The 12,195-nt window shown below is 41.7% G+C and overlaps 1 protein-coding gene across 1 annotated transcript in view; it reads left to right on the top strand.

The window, feature by feature from the left end:
- LOC112556636 (hornerin-like) overlaps positions 1-10,555 on the top strand; it is a 76,583-nt gene extending 66,028 nt beyond the window's left edge. The window contains exons 4-5 of the mRNA XM_025225816.1: positions 4,335-4,484; positions 5,290-10,555. Of these exons, the coding sequence (XP_025081601.1) occupies positions 4,335-4,484; positions 5,290-5,528 (389 nt within the window). The 3' untranslated portion in view covers positions 5,529-10,555. The remainder of the gene's footprint in view (positions 1-4,334; positions 4,485-5,289) is intronic.
- Positions 10,556-12,195: the final 1,640 nt, after the last annotated feature.

The following is a 12,195-nucleotide window of genomic DNA, read 5'->3' as shown; positions in this document are numbered from 1 at the left end:
GCTGGTGCCCTGTCGTCTGCTATCATCGCAGGTTCTGGTCGATTGGCAGAACCCTGTTCTGCTGGTGTGCAGGCTTTCTGTGTGGTGAGAGCGAAAACCGTATCTTGCACGTTCAGATTTGCCGGCTTGTCCAATAAAATGATTTTTTAAATGTTCACTTCTTTGCCCTGCATTGTAATGAATGGTGCTTTCCAAAGTTATACTTCTACTTCGGCTATATTTAGACACCAACTGCAACGTCTACAGATAGTTCCGCGAAAAAAAGTAGAACAATGCTGCAACGTATAGACACAAATGACAAAGAGAGGTTATGGAAGGTTGCGAAAAAAAAACAACCCGAAGTGACAGGACATTCTTGTGGTGACTAGCAGGATAATCTCTCTGTCAGAGGCAGATAGTCTTGCTAACCCTTGCTTAAAAGTTAACCAAAAAAAGGTCGTCCCCTTACCTATGTCGTGTGGGGGGTGAGGTGTTCAAGATCCCACTTTTCTCGGCGCCGGAATTTTCTGTGAGGGAGGATGCCCATCTTCTCTCCTCCCTCTCACTGCTTTACTTTTTCCACAACACTCCATGGAGTCAGAGACCCATTCCTGACAGCTGGGTCGACTGGGATAAGATTGGTGGTGCTACACTGGTATTGAATGTCCACTGCTGTAACCACTCAGCTGTCAGCTTCTACTTTAAAGGCGGGCAGAGCATGTCGAGTCTTTGAAACTCTGAGTGCTACTGAGCACTGCTCTGCTGTGAAACTACCATCCCCGAACCTCAGGCTGCCACCTTCCAGGTGCCTCTATAGTCTCCATTGTACCTGTTGTACCAATATACCGAGACTAACTCTAAAGAAGCGATAGGTCACGAACTAGCAACAGCAACGAAGCTGGAGGAGTCAGCTGCAGGAACCATTAGGAGCGAGGCCGGGTAGCCAGGCTACCTGTATAATTACGTGAATGCGGACAAGTTGTCAAAGAATCTTCGGCTAAGAAATAGAGTAAGAGTAAAGAAAACTTGTCTTTCATTCATTTACACTGTAGCTGACATTTCAAGAGTTAACCTACACAGTCAACGAGTACGACAACGGGTCGATGACCTATTTAAGAATAAATTCATCGACCTGAATGGCAAAGACAGGCACGAGCCTTTGCACTTTGTTTCAAGCGCAATTATACACCGAGAACAGTAAAAATGTAAAATGATATGAGGCACAGCCCCCATAGGATGGTTTGGCCAATAATACGAGCCACGGGACGGCCTGTTTGTCTTGGATAACCGCACGCCAAGCTATGATGATGACATCCCACCGTCCACAATCCTGGGCGCCCGACTACACATCCCAGCATCCTTTGCAAAACAGGAGCATCTATCGTAAGCGTCACCAGCGCCAAAGATTGTGCCCAGAAATGGAGGCGATCCCTGAATGACGTGTTAATTGGTCCCCCCGTCACCACTGGCATCACTAGCGTCACTGGGATCCAACGGCTCGCTGGGTCGATACGTCGAAGCGAGGGGAGAGAACTCTGTTCCTACAAGACGTTAATGTATTTAGCGCAAAGAAGGACACGGGGATGACAGCTGGAGGCAGTGAGACTTGGTACGATGAGCCAGCAACCATGTCCAGGCCACTGCAGGCTGCTCCGCCTCTCAACACCCAACATCCAAAGCCATGGAAGAGCTTTTCCCATGTGTGACAGGGTCTGAGACCTTACATGGGGACAGTAAGAAGCAAGGACTGTAGACAATAATTTGTGTGTGTGTGTGTGTTGGTGAGGTGACTAGGGGTGTCGACAGTGCACATGATGGGAGGGGAGCATTTTGTGCCAGGAAGATGTTGTTCTGGGTGAAAATCAGAAAGCCGACATGGACTCATTCAAGAAGGCAAGCAGTTTGCCAGTCTGAGCCATGACATAAGGTGAAGGACATGACATAGCGACATTTGTCAGGAAGGTGTGCCATGAACTGCCAGACATGCATCTTATGTCGCTGGGCGAGTAATGTGTAGTATTATAAAAGATAGAGTTGGGGGGTGGTGGTAAGCTGCTTCCTTGACTAAATTCCTGAACTGCAGTCCACAGACTTTGCTTGTTGTGTGTTTTGTTGACAGTGTGGCACGAAGACCGCTCCTGCGTCACTGGGTGGCACCAACACAACACGAGGACTCTTTGTTCGATCTCTCTGTATTTCCGCTCCACGATCAATCTGAAGTCACACGCGGGTCAAAAATAGGATCGCAAAATGTCAGGACAATGCGTTTGTTATTAGTGAGGCCAACGTCAACAAAAGAAAAAAAAAACAGCTGAAGTCTTGCCATTTGAGGACTGTGCCACGATGGAGATGTGAAAACAAATGGCGCATTACACAGCCAGGGGCTATCGCCGTGCATCTCACATGCACCCCCCACTAGCTGCCATCGACCGACATGTTGGCTCCAAAGCTTCTCAGTGCCAAGCGTTTGTCGCCCTTCCCATGAATGATGTCCCCTTCATACGTTTCTTCATCTCTTTTACCATTGCTTCGAAAAAAAATTTTTTAAGACAGACCCGAAGATGGAGTTGGTTATAACAGGTCGGTTTGTGCGTGTGTTATGTGTGTACTCGATTGTGTCGGCATAACTGTATGCCTTGTTATAGATTTTCTGACGTAAGTGTTATGTTTATGTATCTGTTTATTTGTATGCACCTGTCGCACACATTAAATACTCATTCGGTTTGTGTGTGTGAGAGAGTGAGAGAGAGATAGAGAGAGAGAGTGAGACCTGTGACATAAACAACAATTCTGCTTGTTATGCTAATTATCAACATGATCCGTTGATAGCCTGATGTTTGTATTTCATGCTCTGTAACGCCACGTTGTCTCCCTGTGTTGCAGGCTTCAGTGGCGGAATGTGGCAGTCCTGCTACCAGAATCTCTCAGACCCGGAAGCTTATTCCAAGTGTCCAGAGAAACGCCCACGTATGGCTGTCATACAGTAAACCCCACGTTAATAAACCTTCGTGTGACGTCATGCAGTAAACCCTACGTTAACAAACCTTCGTGTGACGTCATACAGTAAACCCCACGTTAATAAACCTTCGTGTGACGTCATACAGTAAACCCCACGTTAACAAACCTTCGTGTGACGTCATACAGTAAACCACACGTTAATAAACCTTCGTGTGACGTCATACAGTAAACCCCACGTTAATAAACCTTCGTGTGACGTCACAAAGTAAACCCCACGTTAATAAGCACTCTTGTGGCGTCACACTGTAAACCCCATGTTTATAAGCCATCGTTTGGTGATATACTCCACGTTATTAAACCTTCGTGAAGCGTCAGACAGTAAATGTTTTAATGGTGTCAGGAAGTAAACTGGATTCTAATAAACGTTTCCGCTACGTCATACGGTTAGCCGCATGCTAGTAACCGCTGGTGTGATGTCATGCAGTAAGTTGTAAACATTTGCATTGCGTGTTGCAGTAGCCGACAAACAGTTTTGTGAGGTGTGTGTGTGTGTAGAGGACATGCATGAGAGAGTGAAATATATTTGCCTCCATTGTCTCAAACGTTACACGGTTGGTCGAGTAACGTCTTCAGTCAGTCGTTGTCTGGCCGAGATGTCCCACTGGACAAGGAATCGCTTAGGAATTATGATGCATGAATTAGTCTCTAATTAATATTTGACTTTCAGTTGCTCATATTGTCAAGTTTAAATAGTACACCCGTCTTTGTTAATTAATACTGACATTTCTTGTAGTAATAATATTTCACTTTGATGCGCAGCTGTTGACCTCAGTGCCTGTCAAATATTGAGACAACTACAATGTCTTGTCCTAACACTTCACAGTCTATTTTGATGTTGTAGTGACCTTTTTATTATGCCAAATCTCCTGTTTTCTTGCATATGAACTTTTCTTTAACACACGACCCGTTCTGATGATAATAATGTTTTGTATTAACTCTTTATACCTGACCTTCATGTACCACGTTTTATATCCTATCAATTTGGTGTTGGAGGCTGCAGTGAAATTTTCATTTTCTTGATGATTAGAGTCCAAAATAAGTGACAGATTATTAAAAAAAAGACATGTCTTTGATGATATTTTTTCTTCTTATAAAAAAAACGGTATCTCAAATGCTGATGGTGATTTTTGTCAAGTTAGAATCCGTATGCAGAAGATTATTTATCTAAATTTCTTCGTCCGGTCGAATTTGTATCTCTAAAGCTACATCCTTGAGGAAATCTGTAAATGACCCTGAAGACACCTCCTCCTCCTCTCTCACCCAAATATTAGCAAAATATATCAGGCGTTGCTTGCTGAAGTGGTAGTGTACATGCTCTTCGGTTTGTGTTTCCACAGACTGGCAGAATGCAGTCATCGGTCTGATGATCTTCGCCGCCTCCTTCGGCGTCCTGGCGTCGGTGCTGTCCATCTGCGGCGTCTGCACTACGCCCCTGCCTAGAAAAATCTACTACTTCCATTCTGCTGGGGAGATCTTCCTTATATGTGGTGCGTGTGGTATGGTGTGAGCCTCAGAAACTAAACATCTAAACATGTAAACATGTAAACATGCCTACATGAGGGATACCTCTCGTGCTGGAAGCACGACGTATATCTTTCTATTACAGCTCGAGAATAGCCATTTATAAGCAGGAGTCAGATCCTTAAAGTAAAGAGAAATAAAAGAATTTCCCAATGGGAATCTCAAAAGAACAGAATGAAAGTTCTAGGGAAGTGGACAGTCAGTGGATATAGAGTAGTGCGTAGGAACATGAATGGTGTGCTCGCTAGCCGGTTCGATACCCAGCGATGCAGCGTATTTTCGCAGCTAACCATGCTGAGGGAACGATGCTTGACTACTTACAGGACTGGGCTAAATAAGGTTGAGATGGAAAGGAGATGAGCTTTGCCTTCATTAAAAGCTGTAAAGAAAGTTTGGTCTAACAATAAGCGCAAGGTCACGGGAAAATAAATATTATTTATATTTTAGTATAGTATAACTTACACCATAGTTTTAAATATATATAACTAGCTGGGATTTTATTATTTATATTTTAGCATAATCCAATTTACTTTATGGTTTTTTTTATATATAGCTCTGATTTTATTATCTATTATTTATATTTTAGTATATTGTGTAACACATGGTTTATATGCAATTAGCTGTGTCTTTATGTTTTAGTGTAGTATAATTATGGTTTATATACAAAAACTAGCTTTAATTTTATTATGTTTTAGTTTAGTACAACTTAAATTATATTTTATAATTAACAAGGATAACCTACACTATAGTTATATGTATTTTCTGTTGCAGCCCTTAGCACCGGGGTGGCCTTAATGGTGTTCCCAATCGCCATTGAGATAGACAGAAACATCAGCAGCCATAGGTACGGCATTGGGTACGGACTCGGGTGGGGCGGGGCTTTCTTCTTCCTGGCTGCTGCCGTGTGCATGAGCCTGGACGACCTGGTGCGCGAGTCGTCCCGCACCAAGTGCTGCCGCTGGTGCTGGAAGTCCAAGCAGAGCGACAGGACTGAACTCCGGCAGGTCTGACCCAGAGCCATGGGCCGGTCCACGTTTTGCTGCAGGTTTTTGCCAGCTGCGCCCTCGCGGCATCGGGAGGAAAGCTGCGGAGAGATTCTGTTGTACGGAGTGGAGTCTGAGCCATGAACACTGCTCATCTTCACAAAGCTGCAAGCGCCTGAGTGTGTGTGTGAGTGAGTGCTTGTAACAGAAATATAGAAAAAGACGAATAAATGGGCAAATTCGCATCACCATAGGAACGGTCTACACCGATTTTGCAGAGCCGTTTTGTTGAAAGGTTAAAAGTTCATAAATTTGTAAGAAATACTAAAATACCAGTGCAGTGCTAGTTCTTACTTGCTGAGCTAGGCTATACTATGGGGCGGGTACACGAACATGAAATATTATTGTTTTAAGACTAAAAAAATAGTCAGAGGCTTCTCTTATTTCGGGCTTATGTGGTCATCGATGCATGATTGTGTTAGCATATGAGTATATAGGTGTGTTTGTTGGTTCAAATGGAAAACTGATAATATGAATACAAATGTTTGTGTGAGAGAGAGAGAGAGAGAGAAGAGAGAAGGGCGAGGAGGCGAGAGACAGAAAGAGGAACCCTGGTGATCCAGACACTGCTTGGTACCATGGCAACTGACGAAGAATGCTTTGGCCGGTCCATGTGCTCGCTGCCACTGCTTGACAATGTGGCTTGTGTGAACACACTGTGAACACATCATATGCCTCTTACAACGCGTTGGTGACTTCACATCAAGAAGTTTTCTATCACTGACAGACTCCGGGCTCTGTGGAGTTACAGTTTCCATCGCAGCCCAAGTAATTATTACCAATATACCTTATTTCCTTCTTTCTTTCTCTGCGTTTCAAAGAAAATAACTTGCCTGGAACGGCTCAACACGAGCTACCCGACACAGGCAACCAGTTCATTCCCTGGAATATTTGAAGATGTTTTCCAAAGTTTTGTCTAAATTCTTCTAACTTTCTTGTACAGTCTTGGTCTGTCCAGCCTGTATTGAGGACCGATGGTTGTTGGCATGTAAATCTGAAAAGTTTAGGTTTATACATCAAAAGTTACTTGACCTTTAACATTGTTAGACGAACTAGTTCAAGAAATGTTTATCTAAATTCTAAACAAACTAATGCTGCCTTGTGTTTTTGCCTTTGCACGCACTTGTGCACAACCGCAAGTTTCCACATGCTCCATGTGTTTCTTCTTTTCAGATTTTTATTTCAGTTAAACCTGTGTCTTCGCTTTGGAGCGCTGGGATCCATTCTGTTGACGGCCAACTGAAGGCGCCGCCAAAAATCAAACTTATAATATGGCAGATCCACTTCCGGTTTTAATAATGAAAGGTGTTGTCGTTGCTGTCCTGTTAGCATCGGCATTGACTGTCGTCAGCAGTTAGGTGGTGTACTTTTCTTACCAGTGTATCGAATTTCAGCTGGCAGGCGACTTTCTTGTTTCTCTTTACAATGTTTTACTCCTCTGTGATTTTCAGACATTTAATCCGTTGACAGATTATGTAATTTTGCAGAAATACAGCTCTGAAGAAAATGTTCTAAGAAAAACAGTTCCTGGTTGCTAAAAGAAGCTGTATCAACAAACTACAAGAGTGCAACAGTAGAAAATTCAAGTCTGTACCAAAATTTGAATCATACAAATATTTTGACACTTATTCATGACTGTTATAATTATGAGTTTGGATTTTTTTTAAATCATTATGTTATAGACTTGTGAAAGCAAAGCAGCTGCAGTGTAGGTTAAATGTGACATCAAACAAACGGCAGTTAGGGTTTTCTTACATGGAATGATTTGAAGAACCACACAAGACTGTAGAGCAGAAGAAGCTGTCTTGTCCTTTGAATGTTCACGCACAACTGACTGTGGGTGCGTCTCAGCTTCCATTGACAATCGGAATTCAAGTGGATTTCTCATCCTATACAAGCATGAAGTCTTGCCATCACGACGACTGTCAAGTAGAAGAAGGTTCTCCATTTAAATCTCCTGCATTTTCCTTCTCACTGGAACACAAAATATTTGTATCATCAAGAAATCCGTCTTGCTGCCGTTTTCACACCGAGAACTTTGCGAAAGCGTGTTCAATTATCCCCCTTTCGTAGTCGTGTGCTTACTTCCCTTACAGCATCTTTTCCCTACTGTTAATGTATTGTGTGATGTTTCCATTTGAAATAAGACTTACTCATAATATTGGCAGCCTTTTACCAAATGATTATTCTTCTTTTTAAGTCTTGCACTGAAACATTACTATTCACCTTTACCTTCGACAATTAAAACTTTCAAACTCTAAACATGTATGTAGTCCACTCAGGTTGACTGGATATGATAGAAAACAAATATTTATTAGCAAGTGTTTGGATATAGTCAGAAAATAAAAGTTTAGTAGCAGGTGATGCCGATCTATCGAAGTGTAAACTGTAAAAGTTTATCCCTGCAGTATCGTCCGAAACATACATTTCTTAAGAATTTTTAGCATGATAGTTTAGTATAAGATGGCGTTGCCAGGCAACCAATTACAGCTGTACAAAAGTCTCACCAGCTTCTTTTCATTGCTTTTGTTCAGTCACTGACATGAGTTTTCATCACTGACACTGAAAAATCTCTCTTTTATTTGTTTTTGCTCTTTTTTGTTTTTTAATCGCCATTTCTGGCTTTGTAAAAACATGAGTCGTGTCCCTTGCAGCTGTGTACAGTCTGAACAGTGAAGCATTTTAAGGCCTTTTCTCTTGCTTCCCACTGAGCGCTCCTTAAGGGTCAGCCTGAGCAAAACACATTTCTCATGATCACAGACAGACATGAAGCACAGAGTTCAAAACCTTCCTGTGGAAAGAGAGATGACATGACTAAGAGAAAGAAAGAGAGAGCTGACTGTCATATCATGGATAATAGCCATACATGTAGAACTTGCACTTTATGTGATCCACGAGCTTAGCACATCTTGTCAAGCAGACATCAAAATGTTTGTTCGAAGCAAACCCACCTGTATTTGTTCTTCCGTCTTCCAGTTGTTATCGTGGTTTATTAGTGTTGGGATATTTAAACTTTCTTGTATTTTTAGCCTCAACGTATATATATATATAAATCATTTTAGAACGAGAGATTAATCAAAGTAGGAAAATCAAAAGAAGATTCACACGAAAACCTCACCCTGAAGCGGGAAATCACACAAACAGCACCAAAATGCAAATTACACCCGAGGTACAGAGTGAACAGTGTGCAAAGTCTTGAAAGACATCATCCAAGATTCTCGGTACACGACTGATGTAATCAAATCTAATCCAAGTTCGCAGATAAAAACCATCCAAAATGTAGCAGAATAATCCATAATGTAACAGAACTGTCATCACACATCAAACATCGCAGCTGGTAGAATATGCAGTACTCAAAGTAAAGCCATCATCATCGTCATCGTCGTCGTCGTCAACGTTATCGTCATTGCTATCATTATCATTACAACATTCAAATATGAAGATGTAAGAAAACAATACACGCAAACTGCTAACATATAAATTAGCAATATAGTACAGCAATATTCGTTGTACACGGCAAACAAATCAAACCAAGGACGAATGAAGTAACATACGAATAATTCTTATTTTAGTAGATGCTCTGTTTATAAAATTAAATGTGTATTATGTTTTCTTAAGAGGATGCCAATAGCTGCATTCTGTATTTAGCAAAGACATTCAACACTTCTGATGAAAGAACTCTCTAGCATCGTAGATACACAGATATGTGCATATAGATAACAGACAGAATAATAATGTCTACAAGAAAGGGAACAGTCGGTAGCAGAGAACTTTTTTACTTCCGGTAATTCTTCTGTCAGAGCTAAACACTTTTCTGTTTGTATATATATATATTCTGCTCCTGCATAAATGTTTTATTAAAGGGAAAGTATTATGGCAATGTTCGGACAAATGTTGTTCGCAAGCTGTTGTTGTTTCTGTTACTCCACTTTGCCGCATTAAGGTCGTATTTCCGGAGACGAAGGCGCATGCGTGGTGAGGCTAGAAAATACAGGAGATAATGCGATAGATGATACGAACACGAAAGTGCAGTGCCTTGTCCCTTCACCTGCTATTGTGATGTACGATCGTTCAGATCTTCGTAGTCGCTCTGTGTTTCATATTGTGAAGCTTTGTCAAAGCTCGTGTCTAGAATTCACATTGGGTTTTCCTTCGGCCCGCATCTGAAATCTTCCAGTAAATACCATCTCGCGAGAATGAAGTCCAGAGAATAAAACATGTTCATGTGCGTGAGTGTGGGTAGGTTTGATGGTACATTTAATTTTCTTTTTTAAATTTATTATCTATCTACCACCACACACACATATACAGCATGTGTGGGTGCTCTGAGAAACTCTACAAATAACTTACTCCATGTTTTCGAATGAAGATTTCTGATTTATCCTATTTATTTCTATAAACACTTGATTCTGGACCACCAATAATTTTAGCATCTTTGTTACTTTCTATATTAAATAGCAACTTTTTAAAATCTGGAAAATGCCTCAAGAATTACCAGTATATGCTATTATCAACATCCTTTTATGTTTATTTCAAAAACAATTGTTTTTAATTATTTATTATTGAGAGGACGTGGGTAACACATATAATTCAGACTCTAATATTTTCACGCTGATGAATTCTCTCCCCTCAACCCCCTTAGTCACCTGGAGTTATCACGCATGTGTATCGATGTAGTTACTCGTCCCCATGGTCACCTGGAGTTTATTTACTTCTATACATTAACATTTATTGCTCATACATTTTTACTATGTGCGCCCGAATGTTCATTCACAAATATTTAAGCTGCTGCAAAGTTATGGCAACTCACCGACCATCTTGCAGGTCCTCCATGTGATCCAACTGCGTTCTGTCTGCTTTAGGGACCAGTTATTTCATCATTTCAAAACGGTGTCTACTTTTGTATTCGCACTTTTTCTGTCCCTTTTACCGGAAACTGGATTTGGGGCTTTGTTTCTTTACACTTTAATGCATTTAAAACACTTTTCAAACAATAATGACTTTTGTCGTTTGTTTTCTATGCCAGATGTGAATGAATGGATGAAGATGTTTTTGTTGTGTATATATATGTGGGGAAGAGGGGTGTATATATTATAAATAACAATTATAATTTCTTGAAGTCTTTAATATTCAGAATACTGCAAACAAACAAAAAAATAGTTCATGTGTGTCAAGTGTGTATCAGAATTTTTCAATAAGAAGTCAGAACTTTAATCAGAAGCACAGAAAAGCAGACACAAAATTACAAGAAGCATCCTCTCTCATCCTTTCCCACCCTGCACCCACGCACTATGAACCCTGTAAAAGTGCGTTGGAAGTCAAGCCGTGCCACGAGGTTGAAAGAGGTTTCGCAAGATGAAGTCTGACAAGTCCTTTCCCACCTATTGCTTGTTGTTCTCGATCAGTCACGTGTTTCACGCACAAAGAGTTGGTCGCGGTCTCTACCCGGGTGAGCTTTCAAAGTGGGCGCAACCGTGATATCGGGTGATCGGGCATCGCACCCGTCTTATAAAAACTTCAAGTCTTTCTCAACACCACGTGCAGACAACCATAGAGAGACAAACACCCAACAACGCTTTGGCAAGACCGAAAGGATAAACATTACCTTCCTTTCCTTCCACTCCCTGTTTCCCCTCTTACGGTACCAACCCTGATTTGCAGTTCAGTTGAATGATAATATCTTTGTTAAATAATCACGATTTCTGGGTGCTGGGTGCCTTGAGGTCACAGACGCGTACCAACGTGCTCTCCATGTCAAGCGTGAAGAGCTTCTGTCCTCACTCTCTCTAAAAAAACACCCATTGCTCGCTCAATAAAGGACCAAAGCAGTGTCACTAACTGTAACAGCTTCTCACTTCTTCAACCCTTTAATACTCACATGAGGTTGCACAAAGAGAAATCGTGAGCGACGCAAAGGTAAATAAGATTATTTTCATAGAGTCCCTCGTGAGCAACAGGAGCAGCCAGCTTGAGGAATTCGAGAAAGGAGCAGCAAATGTTATTTACTTAAAAAATTCTGTTATGCGTAAACTTGAGATAATACGGTAGTTATAAATACAATTTACTCATAAGTACATCACGGGATCGCAAGAAGTAGAAATACGTGCAGTCTACTCTCTCGGACGAGTGTGTGTTTGTGTGTGTGTTAGCACGTGCGTGAGTGTGCCTTTGTCCGATCTTTTGTTTCTCACTTTGCCTCTCGTTTCACACCCCGCAAAGAGGTGAAAATAATTTACTCAAAAATAGAAATCAGGGATGAAAGGTCTAGAAGTTTGGCACTTTAGTGGGGCCTTGCATTCAGGACATCACTTCAAGACTTAAACAAATATTGGTGATGCTACAGACTGAAGAATCGTCTGGTCTCTGGCTGGGTTACCGGAACCTCGAGTCACCACAATGTCGGATACAAGATGCGGTCAACGGTGTCCGGTAAGAATGGCATGAGATCAGAGTCTGAACTGTCCACCAACGAGATCAGACACCAAAGGTATCACCGTGCATTTCTACAGGCCCCGGCCAAGATCGAAAGTTTGAGGCGGTGACAGCTCGAACAAAGCAGTCTTCACCCTTTCTACCCTCCTCCTTCTCTCTCTCACTCTGCTGTGTGTGCGTGACTATGTGAAGTGAAGGAACG

Source organism: Pomacea canaliculata, linkage group LG2 (assembly GCF_003073045.1).
Source record: "Pomacea canaliculata isolate SZHN2017 linkage group LG2, ASM307304v1, whole genome shotgun sequence".
NCBI lineage: Eukaryota > Metazoa > Mollusca > Gastropoda > Architaenioglossa > Ampullariidae > Pomacea > Pomacea canaliculata.
Note: the sequence above shows the minus strand (reverse complement) of the source record. Positions and strands in the feature narration are given on the sequence as shown.